The sequence below is a fragment of the Myotis davidii genome, unplaced genomic scaffold, assembly GCF_000327345.1.
Source record: "Myotis davidii unplaced genomic scaffold, ASM32734v1 scaffold205, whole genome shotgun sequence".
Taxonomy (NCBI): domain Eukaryota; kingdom Metazoa; phylum Chordata; class Mammalia; order Chiroptera; family Vespertilionidae; genus Myotis; species Myotis davidii.
The window spans coordinates 2,691,589-2,711,873 of NW_006297573.1; the positions used below are offsets into that span (position 1 = coordinate 2,691,589).

The following is a 20,285-nucleotide window of genomic DNA, read 5'->3' on the forward strand; positions in this document are numbered from 1 at the left end:
TGTTGGGTAAACCTTGAAAACTCCCAGCCACAAAAGGGGCCACGTAACCAAGCCCTTTCAACTGCTCGTGGACATAGATTAAGAAGAACCTAGGTTCCAAGTGAGAAGCCAGTGCTTCTGATACATATCCAGATACTTCTCTGAAAGAATAATGAATTCATGCTGTCCACAGCTGAGTTTTAAGCCCTATATAGTTTTGTGTGTGTGTGTATGTGTTTTAGAATAACTTTTACTAAAACACCTTATTGGGTATTTTTTTTATATGTTTGGCAGCTTGCTAAGTACTATAAATATACTACCTCATTTAATAGCTTTATGAAATAGGTAATTATCCCCACTTTCAGATGAGAAAACTGAAGCTTAAAAGGTGAAGTATTGTCCCAGGAGCCACAGAGATAGAAACCAACAGGGCCAAGATTTGATCCCAGATCTGCTTGATTCCAGAGCTAAAAGGGTCGCACCATGTTGTACTGCCCAACTTTGTCTTCCTTGGCACTCCTGTTTTTGAGACTAGGTGAAAGATCTGGCCTATGAACCAGGAAAGTCTTGTTCTAAAATATGAGTTGTGTTTTGCATGGAGCCAACGTCAGTATTATAGGAGGAAAACTTGTTTTTACTAAATTTTTTTGTGACCTTAATACTAGTCAGTTAACCTTTGGGAGATCTCAGCTTCTCTACCTATAATTAAGGGGATGACTCAGGCTCCTTGTCTATAGGTTCCCAGATGTGAGGAACCATAGTAGCCATGCATCCAGCCTGCTACTTGATGCCTATTCCCTCCCACCCTCATGTTCTTGCCAAAGAGTAGTCCAGTCATTGCCTGCACATCTGTAGTCAGGACTAGCCGTATTCCACAGCTGCACCTTACTTGGGCTGGTCTCTTTTTTTTAGAAACTTCTACCTTTCGTCCTGACTTTTCCTCTCATCACATCTCCATGTTACGCTAGCTCAGTCGTTTAATTGATGGTTTTTATAGGGGTGGAAAGTGTGGAGGAACAGTGGGCATGCATTTCTCATACCATACAATGTCCTTAGGATGAGCATGGCTTTTACCTTTAAATAACCATGCCTCCCTTCTCTTTGGTCTTGTTCACATGAAGTACACAGATGTCTTCTGGTCACACTGTGGCTGTGATGGGCATTGACTTCACGCTTAGATACTTCTACAAGGTTCTGATGGACTTATTGCCTGTTTGTAACCAAGATGGCGGCAACAAAATAAGGTAAGCTTTTGGGGGGCACCGTTTCCTTCCTAGCTGCAAAATACAAGGAAAATGATGTCAGGTTTCTCCAGTTGAATGGCAACTACAGTGTCATGGTCAGGACCAGAAATTGAGTCCATGGTCTGACTGTTTTATTAAGAAAGTTTTTCTAAGACGCATGTTGTGATTTGGACAAACAGACCTGGCTTATAACAGAGAGAGTAACTGTGGCACAGGATTCTCTGAAAGCTCTTGTTTCTTTAGAAGTCAGTAATTAGAGGGTTCCTATGTCTGGGGTGTTAGAAAGACCAGAGGGTACTCTTGGGTAGCACTTTTGATGTTAACTTAGTTATTAAACCAAAGTCCTTGTGAGATATTTCAGATGCTTAGATTGTTCCTTTCACATTTCCCCAGAAAGAGGCTCATGGAACTAAAAGTCTTTTCCGCTTGAATTTCAAAAGAACATGTCTGATCAAAGCAAAGGCATTCCCTTGATTTAATGCAGGCCACTTTTAAAAATAGCGTTCTTATTTCAATCTCGTGACCCATGCTTCATATCACCGCTAAGATTCACATTGGCCCTTAATGGGGAAGTACAGGATTCATGGCAAATTGTTTTGAAGAGTGTAGAGTAAAATAGAGCAGAATATAGTCTTGATTAAAGCAGTTCTGGCTTTACTTATTTAGTATTTCTATCCAATATATTTTTTATGTCTCCCGAATGTCATATTTTATGAATGCTTATCATCGAAAGGAGAAATTGTATGGTTTACTTCAAGTGTGTGCCTGTAAACATTCAAGGCCACTCTTTTCAGAATCTCCCTCCTCAAAATAAAGAATTAACTTCTTGCTTATACATCCTTGCCAAAGATCTTCGAGCCCATCTTCCTTGGACTGGGTGGTCACATTCTGTATGTACTATAGGTGACGTCAGAGGCAGATGTAACGCTCTCATCTTAAACTGATCCACCCCTGAAGAAGGATGTACCTGTTAACCTGACTGCCATCGTCTTCCATTTTATCAATGAATATTTATTGAGAACCTGGAATAAATGCAACTTGTTTTAGGGCTAGCAAGACCAGTGCTCTGTGAAAGCACAGAGAAACAGCTCCAGCGACTGAGGGTTGTCACTTGTGTTGGTGCAGGTGTTTCATCATGGAGGACAGGGGTTACCTGGTGGCACATCCAACCCTCATTGACCCCAAAGGCCACGCGCCTGTGGAACAGCAGCACATCACCCACAAGGTATTTGTTGCAAAGCAGGTAGCTCAGCTCTCCCGCAGCCTGCAGCTCATTAATTACGTGGCCTGTGTCTTCTGCTTGGCCTTCTTAGGAGCCCCTGGTAGCAAATGACATCCTGAACCACCCCAACTTCGTCAAGAAAAACTTGTGCAACAGCTTCAGTGACAGGACAGTACAGAGGTTTTACAAGTTCAACACCAGCCTTGTGGTAAGTCTATTCCTTAACACTCGCATCCCTTCCCACTGTGAAATATAAAGTAGAATAATGGTGATGTTTATCTTGCTCTTGGCTGTTCCATTGAATTAGAATTATAGAATGACAGGACAGGACCCGAGTCCAGCCCCCCAATATGACAACGGTGGGATATAAAGCCCAGAGTAGAGAAGTGACTGTTGTAAGTGCTCCCACTGGGTATTTTGTTTCAGTGTTGTCTGCTAACGCCTGTCCCACTCTCTTGTCTGAATACATGCGGCACCGTGTTTCTCTCTTCCTGTCTTCTAGACATCACTCCGTCTCCTGAAATTTGTAAAGCTTACTTAGGTCAGCTCTTGGTCTTCCACCCTGTAAGATGGAAGTTCTCATGTACATCACCCAAAAGTCCTTTCTTTTCTTTAGCTTAGGATACTCTATGATTTGAGGGACTGCAAACTTACCTAAATAAATTTGTAAGTAATCCTAGCTGGGTGCGCACTAAAACAGGTAACGTTGGAACCAACAATTAAAACAAAAAGTTATCCAGAAGAAGAAAGCTTTTTATTTGAAATAGATATTTACATCACTAAATGTATAATTAAAATTGATTTTAAAGATATGATAGCTTAAATGAAAATCCTAATTCTATTTAGTCTCAAAAAAAAAGCAACAGCAAAAACAGTTTTCTGGAGGAACAGAAGAATTTTTTAAATGAATATGTGAAAAGGAGAGTGTGTTCAGAACAAGAAAAGTGTTATTCCTCCCTTCAGAACCCATGTCATTCTGAGGAGCACACTCTCCAGAGGGGACATTGACAAACCTGAGCGCTGTCAGAGGGAAGCTGCCAGGGAAGGTTGTCCTGTGGAAGTCTAACTTACCCAGTATCTACTATCATTTGTACCAAGATTTCACATGGAAAATAATACAATAATTAATAAATAATAATGCAAGAATAAACTATGTTTTACGTACTCACAGCTGTAAACCTGCTTTTGCTGACCCCTGTATGAATTAGGATCATTTCTTAATGGTGTCAGTTATTCCAAAATGGACCTGGAGCATTCCTGGCTATTGGAGCTAACAGGATGCAAAGCCTATGCTATTGCTTATGTTGTAGAGGCCGGCATTTTCCAGGCAGTGGAAAATTTGCCTAGACCTCTAAGAACCCATTCAGTGCCACGGCTCTCAGTTGGGTTTATCCTCACCACGCACGTGTAGGGCATGCTGGCATGGAAACAACTTAAAAAGGCTTTGGTTTTTAAATAATTTTGTTATTCTAAAAGAGCAGATGTTTATTATCTAAAGGGAGGGTGCAAATGCCTGTTTTCTGATTATTTAGGTTTGCCTTTGAATAAATTCTGAACTATTCCTTACCGGAGAGCTGTCTTTTATTGCTTCTTGCATTTATTTCCATTGTATGATGTATATACAGCTGTTAAATGAGCATTATCTCTGATGGGATTGTAAATAATTTTTATCTCCCAACATTTTAACATAACTATGTCCTACTTTTGTAATCAGAGACAAAGTGTTATTGTACGCTGTTTTCAGCAGATGGTTCAGAGGTTGTTTTCACCGCGGTAGGGCTGAGTCTTTGCATTGTTGTCTGTCACTTTTGACACCTCGGTTGTCTACAGGGGGATTTGACGAACCTTGTGCACGGCAGCCACTGTTCTAAGTACAGACTGGCCAGGATCCCAGGAACCAACGCGTTTGTGGGCATTGTCAATGAAACGTGCGACTCCCTTGCCTTCTGTGCTTGTAGCATGGTGGATCGGCTCTGCCTCAACTGTCACCGGTAAATATGCGATGGGGCCTAGTCTCTGCTCATCCTGCTATTGAATAATTTAACTGATGCCAGTCGTTCTGAAGGGGCATCTGCAGAATAAACAGAAAGTGCTGTTGTGTGTCCTGGTTACAGAAGCGTTTAGAGCTATGTTGTTTGCAGCAGCCTTATCCAAAGGGCAGTGGGTTGAGGCCAATTGTGTATCTAAACTTTTGGTCATCATTTCGTCGTTACTGTCCATTTTAACTAGCTCAAGTGTTGTTTGGTTTGTTTTGTTTTGTTTCCCCTGGTATGTGAACAACATGTACTTTATTATTGACCTTCTGCATGGTCACTTTATCTTTGCATTTCAGAATGGAACAAAACGAATGTGAATGTCCCTGTGAGTGCCCTCTGGAGGTCAATGAGTGTACTGGCAACCTCACCAATGCAGAAAACCGGTAAAAAAAATTTATGTACTATATATGAGGTGTTCCCCAAAAAGTGTGTACATACTTTAACAGCCGACAACAGCGGTTACTTCTGAAAAGTAAGATTTAGAATGGTGAGTGAGGGGAGGTAACATCCACTTTTGATTTTATGTATTCCTATTTTGTTGAATATTTATTCTTTCCTAAATTTTTTGATATTTCTTTTGCACGTAAAGATGAACAAATTGAAGCTCAGAATAGTTAAGTGATTGGCCCAAGATTTTATACAGCTAAGTGGCAAAGCCAGGATTTAAACCCAGATCTGTCTGACACCGTAGGGGCCAGGGGCATGATGAGCTTGGCATGTACGTGGTCCTAACCTCCAGACTTGCTCCTGAATAGAAACCCAAGCTGCGAGGTCCACCAGGAGCCGGTGACATACACAGCTACGGACCCTGGCCTGCAAGATGCTCTTCACCAGTGTGTCAACAGCAGGTGCAGTCAGAGGATGGAGAGCGGGTGAGCAGGGCCCAGGGACGCTTTCACGTCAATGTGATGGTGTGGAGAGTAGAACCCAGTAAAGTATAGTGACCAGCGGCCTCCGCCAGCTTTTCCAGCTGGTATTTATTATGTATCTTCTTGGTGTTTTAAAAAGTAGTATCTGTTTTTTTCAGGTCCAAAACTGATACTCCATAAGCCTTTTATTTATCCACCAGGTTTAAGCGCATCCAGTTTTCACATGTTACAGCTACTTGGCATTTATACCGTATGTGACACGTGAGCGGGAAAGTTATTCTTGAGATAAAGTGTGAAAATAAATGAATGAGGGGACATGGTGTGAAGGCGCAAGAGGGCGGGACAGGAACTCATGGGCTCCAGAACCCAGCAGTCAAGGTTCTGTGTGCGATGCATTGAAGCTTAACCATTTTATTTCTTAGAAAGCAGGTAATGCTTCCTGGTGGTTTTGAGAACTGAAAACTGTGTGTTCTCGTCTCCTTCCACCTCCTCCCTAGGGCGTTTGGGACTAGACAGTATGCTAGAGGCTGTGGTGACCTAAAGGGATGGGAGTGAGGTGATTCATTTATTATATAGAGAGCTGCACGTCCATTTGATGAAACAGTTAGTGGGTAGAAAGGGCGACCAGTTCTACTTTGGCTATAGATTTTGGCAGAGGAATGTTAGGAATAAATTGGGATGTTATACAGTAACCAAAAGTCAACTAAGTTTGAGGAAATATTCTTTTAGAGCCATAGTACACTTAACTTATTAAAAGCTCTAAGAAATTGACAGGAAGAAAATCTGTTTAACTCACCTCTATTTCCCAAAGTTATTTGACCATATTTTTCTTCCTTTTTTTTTTTTTTTTTTTTTTATGACCAGACACTTGGGTGATATTAGGCCAAAGTCCAACAAACCTTGGGGCCACTCGGCCTTTTAAGATGATTTTAAATAATCCCGTACTCATCCATGCCACATGGATTTCATGGTTGGATTCATAGAGAGCAATTTTCTTTCTCTCATTTCCAAGTTGTTGAGGGACATAAAGCAGGTCGTTGCTATTCTGGTTTTATAAGGAAAGGAAACTGATGCTCGAGGAGTCAGAGCACTCGTGAGTAATGGACATCTGGAGAGCTGGATGCCCCCGCCCACGTGCCCTCCCCGCCTGGCACTGTTCCTGGAACACTCAGCTTCGTCTCTCTGGCAGGGACTGCTTTGGTGTGCTGGACTGCGAGTGGTGCATGGTGGACAGCGATGGAAAGACTCACCTGGACAAAGCCTACTGTGCGCCCCAGAAAGAATGCTTTGGGGGGATTGTGGGAGCCAAAAGCCCCTACGCTGATGACATGGGAGCCATAGGTATGTTTGCCGGGAACCCATAATAAGTTGATTCTTGAAGACACATTTTCCTGTCTTTAAAAAGGACAGAAACCTTAAAACGATCCTCTACGCTGCTTCCCTGATTCCTTTGCCAGTCATTTTTCATTACAAAACCAAGGCCGCTGATATCCTCCAAAGCTGGCGAGATATTCTGTGCAGAGTGAGCAACCGTCGGGCCTGCCAGGTTTTGCAAGCCTGGAATTCATTCTCATAAAGCGTGTTCTGATAAATGTCAGGCCTGATCTCCGCGTGGCTGAACCCCAGAGTCTGTTTGAATGTGAGTCCCAGCTGTCAGAAGTACAGGGCCGATGGTGGGTGGAGGGACCGCCACACATCCATTTCCCTCACTTCATTTGCAGAGCGAGAAGTCGTGTGGCCACAAATCATTATTCAGGGCCATTGAGGTCAACGGAAGCCAGAGCTTCCCAATGCAGCTGGAGTGGCTTGGGGTGAGGGACAGGATCACTGTAGGGGAGAAAGCCTCAGGGATTGGGCTCCAAGACCTCAAAAATACTACCTGCATCCCACAGTGAGATCTCAATGTCTTCACGGAGTTAGCACAAATGCCTAAAGCTTAGCTGGCAGGAGAGGCAAATATTTAAGCCTTTAGTGAATACCTTGTTTACTAGCAACTCCCCACATTAGCCCATCAGTAGAAGAAAAGCTCACATATGACTGCTGAAGCAGGTTAGACACGGGGCGTGACCTTGTTCTAAGTCACTTTGTATACCTACCTGCAGTTTTCTGTCTAAAAAGTGCAAAGGGTGGCCCTAGCCAGTTTGGCGCAGTGGACAGAGCATCGGCCTGTGGTCTGACAGGCCCTGGGTTCGATTCTGGTCAAAGGCTCGGTTGCAGGCTTGGTTGCAGGCTTGATCCCCAGTAAGGGGTGTGAAGGAGGCAGCTGATCAATGTTTCTCTCTCGTGGAAGTTTCTAACTCTCTATCCCTCTCCCTTCCTCTCTGTAAAATCAATAAAATATAATATAAAAATTAAATAAAAAGTGCAAAGGTTTCCTTAAAGCAGCGGTCGCCAACCTTTGGGACTTCACGGACCACAGGTTGGCGACCACTGTTTTGAAGGAAACGCACAAGCTTTGAAATGTGGGATCTTTTTGAACACATATTGGTTATACTGGGTGCCAGTTATTCCTGTGAACTCAGTCACATGACCCCAAAGAACCCACCTTGCCCTCACCACTCTTACCTCTCTTCCAAAAGCAGCCCCATCCCAGGGAGCGGGGCTCCCAGCACTGGCCACCGTGTGTTTAAATGGTTCTCATCGACTCGCTCATTTTACTAGATCTTGCTAATTATGTTCTGACTCCATTGAAATTTAATTTGAGAACCAGGAATTAAACGAAGTCACTGCTCCCACGTTCTTGTGGGTCATCTTTGAGGAATTCAAAGGTGAGAGCAGCTCTCCTTGCCCTCACCAGACCCCTCCCCGCTCTATTCCTGACAAGGGACATCTGTTTGTTTTCATGAAGGTGATGAGGTGATCACATTGAACATGATTAAAAGTGCCCCCGTGGGCCCCGTGGCCGGAGGCATCATGGGGTGCATCATGGTGCTGGTCCTCGCCGTGTACGCCTACCGCCATCAGATTCACCGCCGGAGCCATCAGCACATGTCTCCTCTAGCCGCCCAAGGTGAGCTCACAGGGAAAGAATCTCAAAGCTCCCACAGGGGCGGCAGCCTCCGCAGGTGCTTCCAGGGCCGAAGGATGGTGGCCCATCATGGGCCTCTGAGCATTGATAAGAACAGGGCTGCACTTCCCGCCTCTCCAGAGGGGGTGCAGAGGGCCCCCGAGCCTGCTTGCTCCTCTAGCCCCTTTTGAGTCCCTGGGAAATTCCTGGCTCCTCTCCCTTACGCAGCATTCGCCCGCCACACCTGCTCTGGAGCAGGCCAGCCAGGGAGCTGGAATGCCAAGTGGGAAACGTTCTTCTTCACCCATCTCAGATGTGTTGCCCTTGCTGTCCCCAAAACACTGGCCAACACAGAGGCCCCAGATCACTATGGGCAAGAACAGGAGCCATTCTGTTGGTGTTACCTATTTTATTATATATCTTGTGAATGAACACACATTCAAAGGAATAATCACATCTCCTAAGACAGGATAGGTAAATGAAGCCAGGTATAAAATGATTAGTTTGTAATTACTGCTTCCATACTAAGAGTTAAATGTGGTATCTGTGTTCCTTTGCAAGGGACAATACCATTTAAGGGGCCACACACACACACACCCCCGTCCCCAACCCATTCCGTAAAGCCCCCAGGGGTATGCTCACCGGGCTGTATGGAGCTGAGGCTGACCTAGCATTCTTCCTGGACCGGGTCAGGACCCACTGAGCTCGCCTGGCAGCCAGAAACACAGGGGCGTCGGCCTGTTTGACCGTGGCCACAATCCTGATGGGGGGATCATGGGGTAATGCTGCCCAATTCAGTGACAGGGCTCGGCACCAGGCTCTCCCCCCTCGGTAAGGTGGGGTACACTGAGGGCGGCTGCCATCCAGGGCTGCCTTGTGCCTGACCTTTTATACGATTGTGTGGCACCATTTTATCAACGCGGTCGGCTGGGGTTTGAGACCGTTTCCTTCTGTTTTGGGTGTCTCAGCAGAGTTAGTCTCTATCACCTTTTCTTCTCTTCAGAAATCGGTGTCAGGTCCAATGGTTCACTTATTCTTCTTCTGATTCCTGTTCTCTCCTCTATTTAAAAAAAAGGGGGGGGTATTCATTTTTCTTTTCCAAAATCGGGTTCCTCTTGATGGAAGGCTGTCACCCAGCCATCCAGCGAGCCCGCTGCAGGGTATGAAAGTCGTTGGTTTTGTTTGATTAAATAGTCATGTTTCTCTCTTTCTAATGATGGGGAGAAATGTCAGTGCGTATGTCCAACCTGGAGAACGACAGAGATGACAGGGACGACGACAGCCACGAAGACAGAGGCATCAGTGAGTATCCCGCTGCCTCGCGCAGAGGTGTCAGCAGGAGGCTAATCCGGAATAAATATTCCTTTTTATATCCTCTTGGCTCGTATTAAAATTTAAGAGGCTTTGACATGATGAGGTCTTCTCCCATTTTCATTAGGAATACGTATAGGTGTTTGCTTTGTTTTAGGAAATCTCACAAGCTTTCATGATGTTCTTTTTGGAATTCATTGCTTTGGCCTCACCCTTCCATTTCTTTCTCCTCCTCATTACTGTCCAGCATAGTGTATTAGAAAGGGAATAGTCCCAAATGCATTTTCTTTAATCCCTAAACTAATGTACACAACGTGGGGAAAGGGGCAGCTCTTTACTAAAAGTGAACTCCACTAGTGTTGAGATACTGTAGGCTTCAACTACTTAGAGCAGGGATGGGGAACGTCTGGCCCTCGGGCCATATAAGACCCACAAAATCATTCGGTCTGGTCCTGCCGAGATGTTAGGGGTGAGTTACTTAAATGTTTGAGCAAGGATAGCAGGCTAATGTTTAAGTTGATAGTTTTGTATGGCCTGCAAATTGATGTTATAAATAACCAGATGGCCCCTGGCAGAAAAAAGGTTCCCCACCCCTGACTTAGAGCCTGTCTTCTTGATGCCCGTGGAGATACCTAGGTTCCCTGCCCCAGTTCTAAAACCAGCTCCCCTACTCTTCAGCTTTAAAAAAAAAAAATTACATGTCCTAGCTCTCCACAGAGCAACCCCAACATGCAAATGAGCCTGTTCAGAGTAAATGTCCTTGATACAATAAGGACATGGCATAGGCGTGACTCGCTGTCCTTGTCTTCCACAGTCAGCAATACTCGGTTTATAGCCGCGGTCATGGAGCGGCACGCACACAGTCCAGAGAGGAGGCGTCGCTACTGGGGCCGCTCGGGAACCGAGAGTGATCATGGTAAGGTCTCGCTTCCTGCGCCAGGGCCTGCGGGGCCCGGGGAACCCCTGTGGGCCAGTTCTCATGCCCACTCTTCTCTCTCCTTCCTGTTCTGTGCTCAAGGCCATTATTCCGACATGATTTTCCAAAAAGACACATTCCAACGTGACACTGTGATAAGCGCCCAAGGGTGGCCTTGCGTGTGTCCCCGCGCTCCCGGGCCCAGTGAGATGAACTCTGGTACACAGGTGGCTGCCTAGGTTTTCGCCCTGAATAATGTCTGAGTGAAAGCTTCTCCCGCCCACGTGACTCTCAGTAATTAGGCAGCCTAACTAGGTCCAACCGCCTAGTGTTGCTAGTTGGCAAACACCAGCATCATCAAGGATCTCCCAGGCACGTACGTTGGGGACAGGGCAAGAGTCCATGCTGTCCTCTGGCATTCCCCGACCTGGCCTCCCGCCCTGCCTGGGAGGCTCTGGGCAAGTTTCATTAAAGAGACAGCATTTACTCTGGGCCTTGACAGGTGAGGAAAGGGCATTAGGGACAAAGCGACTAATGGGCACAGTCCTGGTGTTGTACAGAGCCCTTGTAGGATGCTAAGGTCGGCTCCTGGCTGAGTAGTGAAAAGGTGCTGAGTGCCAAATGAGCCAGGAATTTGTACCACTTAGCTGCTCAGCTTCCCGGCCTGGCGTCCATGTGGCTGTTGTCATAGAAAACAGCAGTTTTTTATTTTTCACACAGCTGTTTAATTCTCCAGAAATACTTATTTTCTCCCCAGAATCAGGTGGGTTTTTTTTAAATCCATGAATAATGCATTTAGTTGACTCTGCTTTCTGCACATCTATCCTGAAAAGGAAAACATGTCTTCAAACACAGTGCTCCCACACCTGGTCTGAGAAATGCAGGAGTGGGTATTTGTCAAAGCAGCCGATCTGGCCTTTTCCCTGACAGCCAGGTCCTCAGACTCCCTTTGGAAAAGAGGAGCTAAAACTCTGATTGTAAATTGGAGACTGTTAATTTGAGCTTTGAATGACATTGTTCCCACCAACGAAACAGAAACATGGCGTTTCTATGGAGAGTCAACGCAGAACTTAAATTGTTCTACTTCTTTGACTTTCTGCCTTTTTTCCCTAAAAACCTTTGAACATTCTGTAAATGCATTCTGCCAGGCAGTTCTGTGCCTCTTCTCCTTTGAATAATAAAACAGGTTTGAGGCTACTGAAGTTCAACTGAAATAATTTCTTATTCAGCAGAAATACTGAGTCTTCTCCCTCCTTCCCTCCCTCCCTCCCTCGTCCTCTCTCCCCTCCCTCCCCCTTATGCTCCCCCAGTTGAAATTACTTCAATACTAAATTGGAATTCTGAGTGACGTTGAGAATGTTCCATTAGCTCTCCCATTGTCTTAGTAAAATGGCATATGAAGCAACCGCTTAGATAAAAGGAGTGGAGCAGTGTCAGTATCTGAAAGCCAAGGAATCCAGCTAAGGGCTTGCTTGCTTTCATTTTTCACAATAATTGGAGCCCTGTTATCCCCAAGGAATAAAAAATAGTTTCTCGTGCAGACAGAATGCAACACAAAAAGAAGTGGGAGACATTGACATTCCACGTAATTCCAGATGCACTACCAAATCAATAGCCTTTCACTGCATGCTGTCATATCCCCGCACCCGTATGGTGGGTCAGTAAAATTGGTGGCATTGAGTTAATGTCCCTATCATGCATAGAAGATAAAGCCATGTGTCCACATTAAAACAAGGATCTACTAGTAATCTAATTGTTTTGTCAGCACGCTTCTAGCTCATCTTTATTGTCCTAGATGGTGACTGTATTGCACATGCTATTTGCTAGGCATGGTGCTGGAGGCTGGGAGCGGGGGGAGTTAGAGAAGGGGAGGTGTCATTTATGTGATCCAGGCAGCGGTGATGTAGAAGGCTTACAGGAGAAGGTCAAGCAGAGTTCACTTGGGATCTCTCCGCTCCTCCTCATTACAAGTTGTGAGACTTAGCGAAGCTACTTTGGACCTCAGTTTCTTAATTATTAAAACAGGATTAGAAATTCCTCGCCAGTGAAGTTATGGGGAATAATGAAACAATGTATGGCTGACAGGAGCTCAGGGTTGACCTCCCCACCTACAGACCCACTCTGCCCTCAAGCAATTTACAGTCCAGGAGTAAACAGTAAATGAATGCATGTTTCCCTAAGACTGATAAAAGACTGACTATGACAGCTTCCTTAAAGGAGTGGAACAAAGAAGAAGAAGGTTAGATATTCCTCTTTCATCTGCAGGGAAATCATGGAAGACCCCAGGGGGAAAGTGATGTGTGCTGGCTCTTGAACTGGTAGGGTTGTAGGACCATGGTTCTTTGCTACCCAGGGAGCATAGTTCCACAAGAGTTTGGGGGTCTGATACACAAGAGAAAACTCAAAACAGTAACACAGATACACTTGACTTTTGTGGTACGGTTCAGACCTGTGATGTTTCTAGAATTCAAATGAAATGTTACCAGACAAACCTTGGAAACTTTCAGACTATGTTTTTTATTTAGAAATATTTAGTGTAACCAACGGAGTTCTGTATTTCAAAGGAATCTCATTTTAATTTTTGTATTTCAATAAAAAATCCTATTCAAACTAAGAATGGTTTCTGAAAAGTGAAATCATCTTTGTCAATATTCTGAGATCTCCCGGAACAATTGTTTTCAGCACTCAACTATGGACTGTTACTGCCACGAGCAGGTTAAAACAGTTACTAACTACCTGTGCTTCTATTATATATCTGCTTTGCCCATTATTTCTCTTGAAGCTATCATGTTTTATCTAATCATCTACTGGCTTTTCTTTTCTTTTTAAAGATAAAAACCACCAATAATTTGTTCCTTTTGAATCTGTTCTGGTTACCATCTTATTAGGAACTTTATGTATATGTATATGAAGCAACATTTTTTTTCTTTTTAAGAGGGAAATTTTCCCCAAGTTAAGCAAATTCCAAAACATTCCAAAGGCAAATGCTGAGCCTTGAAAATCTGGTCAAAACCTATATAGTGCAGCAGACCATTGTCTAGAGGTGCAGGTACTGTCTTGCAGTTACTCTCTGTGGCCACCAGATGGTGAGTGAGTCCCTGGAGAGACCTAACATCCTTAACTAACCATCAAGAGAGGTTTCTTAGAAACCATCAGCTAGATATACAAGCAGAATACCAAAGACCAGAAGCTTAATCTTGACTCTTCTGTTCTTAATGGACACCTGACCTCCTTCCTGAAACCTTTTTCTTGATTGAGATCATCTTTGCAGAGATTTCTCTGCAGATGCCTTTGGACAGTAAAGAATTTTTTCCTTTGAAAGTATTGGTAATTATCCTCTGTGTTGTAAATAGGGCTCCCTCCGTGAGTCAGACTGAGTCTGTCTTATTCATCACTCTTCCCTGTGCTCAACGGAGTTGCATGGCACCAAGTGAACAATTAATTTGTTAAGTGAGAATATGTGTTTGTCTTTCTCCTGCTTGTCCACAACTTACTTCCTCCCTGCAGGTTTTTATTAATTATTGAGATAAAGGGAAGCCTACATTACAGAGGGGTTGAGCAAGTGAAATAGGATGGCCCCACAGTGAGCTTCTGCTGGGGTTCTCACCAGAAAGCATCAAGAGAAATGGGGGTGCCCCAAGTTGCCTCGGGGACACCTGCACCATCCCCACCACCGTGGGTCTGTGACCAGTCAGGCTCAGAGCATCCCTGGACCCTAAGTCAGAACCCCTGGGCAGGGCCTGGGGAATCCTCGATTGTCTTCCTTATTAGATAAGACTGTTGAACGTCACCACCGATAATTGCGGGAAAAAAATCATTGATGCCTTTGTTTTGGGAATATAATACATGATTTTTTTTAATTGTGTGAGTATTATGTTGAATATTAGAAGTACGAAGATAAATAAGTTATTGTGTTTTTTTAGAAAGAATTTGCTAATGGACAAGACAGCCTTATACACTATTATAACATGGTGAAATCTAAGATAGTAATGTACACAGAATGCCGTTTAAACTCACAGAAGGGACACTGGGCTAGTGGCAGGGGGTGTTGGTTGGGGATGCTTCCAGAGAAGACCCTCGAACTGAAGCCTGGAGCAAATAGCAAGAGGAGGGAAGGGGAGCCAGGCAGACGGACCCTCTGAGTTTTATATCATGAATGTGAAAGTGAATTATCAGTTACTGTGGGTGTGTGCCAGTGACCAGAGACAGAACGCTCCCAGGAGTTTGTGGAGGAAAGATGAAGACAGTGTAGCTCTAAAGGTTGGCCAGAAGTAATCAGCATAGACACTGCACTTTGACTAAAACCAGGTTTTCCACTTCCTCCCTTCTATGTAGAGCAAGTGGTGATGTCAGCATATGTAGCACTTTGTAACTGAGGTTGGGAGTCTATCATCCAGTCTTTTTTCCCCCCACCACAGGTTATTTTTTTTAATATTTTTTTATTGTTGATAGTATGACAGATATTTTCCATTTTCTCCCTCTTCCCCTCCTCCTCCCAGCCCCTACTCCCTCCCCATCTCACCACCCTATTGTCTGTGTCCATGGGCTATGAATATAAGTATATAAGTTCTTTGGTTATCTCTTCTCGTCCCCCCAAACCCACATTGAGATATGTCAGTCTGTTCCATGCCTCCCTGCTTTGGGTCTTATTTTGTTGGTCAGTTCCTTTTGTTCATTAGATTCCACAAATAAGTGAGAACATATGATATTTGTATTTCTTGGTTTGGCTTATTTCACTTAGCATACTATTTTCCAGGTCCATCTATGCTATCCCAAAGGGTAAGAGGTCTCTCTTTTTTATAGCTGCATAGTATTCCATAGTATAAATGTCCCACAGCTTTTTTATCCACTCACCTACTGATGGGCACTTGGGCTGTTTCTGAATCTTAGCTATTGTAAATAACGCTGCTATGACCAGGGGTGCATATATCCTTTCTGATTGGTGTTTCTAGTTTCTTGGGATATATTCCCAGAAGTGGGATCGCTGGGTCAAACAGAAGTTCTATTTTTAATTTCTTGAGAAAACTCCATACTGTTCTCCACAGTGGCTGCACCAGTCTTCATTCTGCCATCCAGTCTTATAGTCTAGACACAGAACTTCCAAAGCTGAAAAACTGAGGAACTTGCTCTGGCTCCCAATCTCTTAGTCTTGGGAGAAGGCATCACAATTTCCCCAGCCTCTGAACCTAGAAACCTTGACCTTCTCCGAGAGGTAATAACTCCTTTGTCACACACACACCAGGTGAGTCCCTTTAGTCACCAAATCCAGCCCACTCTGCACTTGAAGAGTTTCACGAAGCGCACGGCTGCCCCACGTCAGGTCCTCACCATCTCCTCGGGCTGACACGCCTGCCCCGTCTTCTGAGCGTCTGATTGCTCTTTCCTTCTGTCCAGCCTCCTCATTGCCACAGGGATCACCTTAACACACCATAAGTCTTTGCCATTTGCCTCCCTTGCCCATTTCTGAATCCTAACTCGTAGCTTCAGCCAGCCTTGCTGATCTGGTCCCAGCCTCCCTGTCCAGCGGCATCTCCTCCCCCACACCAGGCTTCTCGCCACTGGCCAGTCCACTAGGGCCATTCCGGCTGCTCTGTCTGCATATGCTCGTCTCCCTCTCTGTGGCACATTTCCTCTGCCCCTTCCTTTTCCTAATAAATCCCTCCTGTCCCATGAGGGCCACCTGGAGTGTCACTTAGTCGGGTATCCTAAGGTCTTTTCAAAATCGTGTATTGTCCCTTCGTTTTCTGTGCTTTGGCATGGCCTTCATAATGTGACTTGAACTCACCATCCCAGCTTCTACCTGCCCTGTTCTCCAGCTACCTGCTGGCACTCATCCTAGCCACATGGGACGGGTATATCCTTAGGTTTCCACACCTCTGTGGCTGTGCTTACCTGTTCTTTTGCTCATATCCACTTACCCAACTCCTGTTCATCCATTTAAGCCCAACTGAAAGATGAGTTCTTCTGTGGAGCTTCCTCATTCCCCCAGCCAGACGCAGTCATTCCCTACTCTGGATTTTAACTACACCTCAATGATAGCACTTACCATTATCTGCATTGCAGTAAGCCTAGCTTCATGAATATCTGTCTCCTGAATCTTTAAGGATAAAAGACATCTCTTATGTATGTTTTATAGTCTCCAGCCCCACTGTGGTCTTCAATGAATGAGTAATTGAATTGAGTTATGTTTATACTTGTTTGATTTCTCAAGCACTAGCTTTTGAGCTCCTTGTACAAGGACCAGGTTTCCATCTTGGTATCTCCGGCAGGGGCCTAGTAGGCGCCTAATAAATATTTGTGGCATTGGACTGACTTAACTAATTGTCATTTGGGAAATGTTTCATTGAGGGCAGAGAATTGCCTTTCTCACTTCTGCATGAAGCACACATTTTCAACCACCGACTATTCCGGCTTGGCCGTATGCAGGCACATCAATTGCACAGCCACAACTGTGACTAGCGCTGCCCACGGGTGAGTGCTGATGGATGCTAACTGTAGATGCAGCAGAAATATTAATGAGCTGTCACTTCTCAAACATTTTAAAGGGGATTTTTGCAATATTTAAAAACATGCCAGCGTTCTTGGAATCCTTTGATCAGCAAGGGTATTTTCTTTTGAAACATGTATGACTTAGAATACCAGAAGAAATGAATCTTTAAATACAGTGGGCCAGCGCCCACAGAGAATAGTTGACTCCTTTGCTAGCTCCTGTGGGGGGGTGTGGAGTTGGTACTGGAACCTCAGGCAGGTTCGTTAACCTTTCTGATCCTTGCTTCCCTCGCCTATAAAATGGATATTAAAATGCCTGCTTTGTTGGGATGCAGGAATGACATGACATCCGTGCCTGCCGTAGAGCAGGTGTGCAGATACGGTGGCAACTGTTTTTGTTCTTACTGTTGCATCACATTCAGGCATTTTGAAGCCCAGCTTTGCCCACCGGTCCCCAACTGATCTGAGACCTGTTAGGGTCTTTTTCTTAAAGCTGCCTTTTTAAATATATATATATCTCCTGGTTCATAGGCTGATGCTCAACCACTGAGCCATGCCAGCTGGGTGAAGCTACCGTTCTTTTTCTCTTCCTTTAAAATAAAATAAAAAAAGCCTTCATCTCATCTCAGGGAAAAGTGTAGGAGGGAGGAGAGTTCTCCAAATGTCACTGGCGGTTATCTATGCATCAGATGGGATGTGAGATAATTTTGGTTTTATTTTGTTGATATAAGGAAAGGGTTCTTGCATATATATTTTTTCTGATCCAGACTTCTCAGTTGTCTGAAATGATTAGGTATTTCTTGGGTAATTGTTTTAAAAAAATAACAGTCAACACAAGATCTCTTTAAAATAAGCACCTGGCCCTCTGCTGACAGCCTGCAAGGGTTGGCACCTGCTTAGCACAAAGGTAGGACCGCCTCCTGTGCCCTGGGGATCGGAGGTGACATCTCCTCCCTGCGTCTGGAAGCTCCTCGAGGCTTACTTGTTCTGTTCATTTCCTAGGCTACAGCACGATGAGCCCGCAGGAAGACAGTGAAAACCCTCCGTGCAACAATGACCCCTTGTCCGCAGGGGTCGACGTGGGGAACCACGATGAGGACTTGGACCTGGACGCCCCGCCGCAGACCGCGGCCCTACTAAGTAACAAGTTCCACCACTACCGCCTGCCCCACCCCACGCTCCATCACAGCCACCACCTCCAGGCGGCCGTGACCGTGCACACCGTGGATGCGGAGTGCTAACCACCCCACACCTCCGTGAGAAGACGGGAGCTGGGAGGTGCAGGGCGCTCCGGAGAGGGAAAGAACCAGCCTAAAACCCACAGCAAGAAACCCCTTGCCTTTGGGCTTGGTCCAGAGTGATCGAACTCATGTCCTGCCTGCGAATCCATTGGAGAAGGAGAGAAACAACACAATCGCACTTGGGAAGGTGCCCGGCTGGTTCTGCCACGGAGGGGAAATTAGCCTAATAAACGAGCCGGCCGTGCCCCACACGGAATGGAACTGAAGGCAAACCTCCAAACACAGAGACGGAACCTACACAGGAAACATTGGGAGCCTTCGTTAAGCTGAGCCAGAGGAATGTGCTGAGGAGCCAGAAACACTCGGCTCTCCTTAACGTGATGGGACCGGGCGAGAGAGAAATGCGCCCCAGCGGAGCCGGGGGATGCGGCACGGCCTGTCCGGGGAGCAGCGTGTGCGCTGAAGACTTCACTTTGCTCCTCGGCGGTACCCAGACACCACGATGGCCGTAGGGGACTCGTGTGAAGCTCTAAATGATGCATCTCAAGATTTCTAAGCAAAGGATTATTTTTCTACTATTTATTGAACTTGCAAACATTCTCAAACTTTGGGGGAAAGAAAAGGAAGCTCAGGAGAAGTTTCCAGCAGTGATCCCTAGCTGTGTTGTGTGTAATGAAGCGGTTCTTTGACTAAGGAGTTCTATTTCTTATTTAACTGATCTCACCACCCCGCCCCACTCCAGCAAATGGGAAAATGAAGAAATCTTTCTCTCTGACATGTTTACATCCATTTCCTTTAGACCATCATTTCATGGACACGCATACCTTGGTTTGTAGTACAGTACAGTATTCTTTCTCTGGGCTTGACAGAGGTGGGGAGGGGCAGAGAAATCCAAGAAACTTATAAAGAAAATTGTGTTCCTTTTTAACACATTCCCACTCCCCATGCAGTGCTTTTCTTGGGTTTCTAGGAAACCTCCTGACACAACCCCAGCCTCCCGGCGAAGGGAGGTTGTGTTTCATGCTCCTTGTTTCAGAGACGAGAAATTTGAAAATGTCCTATTTCGATTCGGAGAATATTGAATGCATAAAGGAAGAAGTTTTTAAAATTGGAAATTTGGATTGTGCGTGAGAGATTTCTTTTGACATCATCGTTCAAAGCTGCTGCCGGGTATGCAGGAAGTTGCCCGCCACGCTGCTTCGTGACGTACTCAGATGGACCAGATCAGGCTACGAGAACAGGGCGTTGCGAGTTGAAAGTAGTGTTCCAATGACAGTGATGTATTTTAGATTCACCCGTTGTGATTCCAATATGATATAAAGACATTCTTGCACCGTGTGTGTGGTAAATCTCCATTTATGTGTAGTTGGGAAAAAGTCACTGAATAATGTTTTCATGATAGGGTATTATGATATAATGTTGTTGTTTTTTTTTTAAAAAAAAAAGGCTCGTCCGCAGTACCGGAAGCAAACTACGTGTGCTATCAGGAAATCCGTTCGTACTGTGTATGAAATGGCAGTCTAGTGGAATAAACTGTATGAATGGACAGTGTTCATGGTTATAGTGATTTGTTCATGTACCACTGCTCGTGCCTCCAGGCAAGGTGCGTTCCCCCATTTGTGCCCTAGCAGATGGGTCGCCAGGCTGAAAGCAGGCCTCCTTCCTCGGCTGTAGTCAAGGTCAGGGGCTCCTGGACCATCTTGAATATGCAAAGAAATTTTAAGAATGCAATGGGATAAAATAAGAAGCCAATATTTTAATGTGTGTGGGACGTAGCTCCCCTTCCTGAACACCTGAGTCAGTGTCGTTAATAATGAATAAATGGTTGTTCTTGAACTGCTGGAGAGAATGGATGGCTTTCCTGACTTCCCGGAAAATTAAAACTCTCCTTGGAATACTGGGGTTGTGTGTTTTTTCTAAAGTGAAGAGCCTTCGTGTTATGACACTAGTTTCTTGATGGGGAGTGAGGGG

General features: G+C 45.0%; 1 protein-coding gene across 1 annotated transcript in view; it reads left to right on the top strand.

The window, feature by feature from the left end:
* Positions 1-19,867, top strand: part of CACHD1 (cache domain containing 1) — a 222,669-nt gene extending 202,802 nt beyond the window's left edge. The window contains exons 17-27 of the mRNA XM_006773233.2: positions 1,101-1,223; positions 2,349-2,448; positions 2,537-2,653; positions 4,276-4,436; positions 4,778-4,864; positions 5,237-5,353; positions 6,540-6,691; positions 8,199-8,360; positions 9,582-9,659; positions 10,483-10,584; positions 18,076-19,867. Coding sequence (XP_006773296.1) covers positions 1,101-1,223; positions 2,349-2,448; positions 2,537-2,653; positions 4,276-4,436; positions 4,778-4,864; positions 5,237-5,353; positions 6,540-6,691; positions 8,199-8,360; positions 9,582-9,659; positions 10,483-10,584; positions 18,076-18,314 — 1,438 coding nt within the window. The 3' untranslated portion in view covers positions 18,315-19,867. The remainder of the gene's footprint in view (positions 1-1,100; positions 1,224-2,348; positions 2,449-2,536; positions 2,654-4,275; positions 4,437-4,777; positions 4,865-5,236; positions 5,354-6,539; positions 6,692-8,198; positions 8,361-9,581; positions 9,660-10,482; positions 10,585-18,075) is intronic.
* Positions 19,868-20,285: the final 418 nt, after the last annotated feature.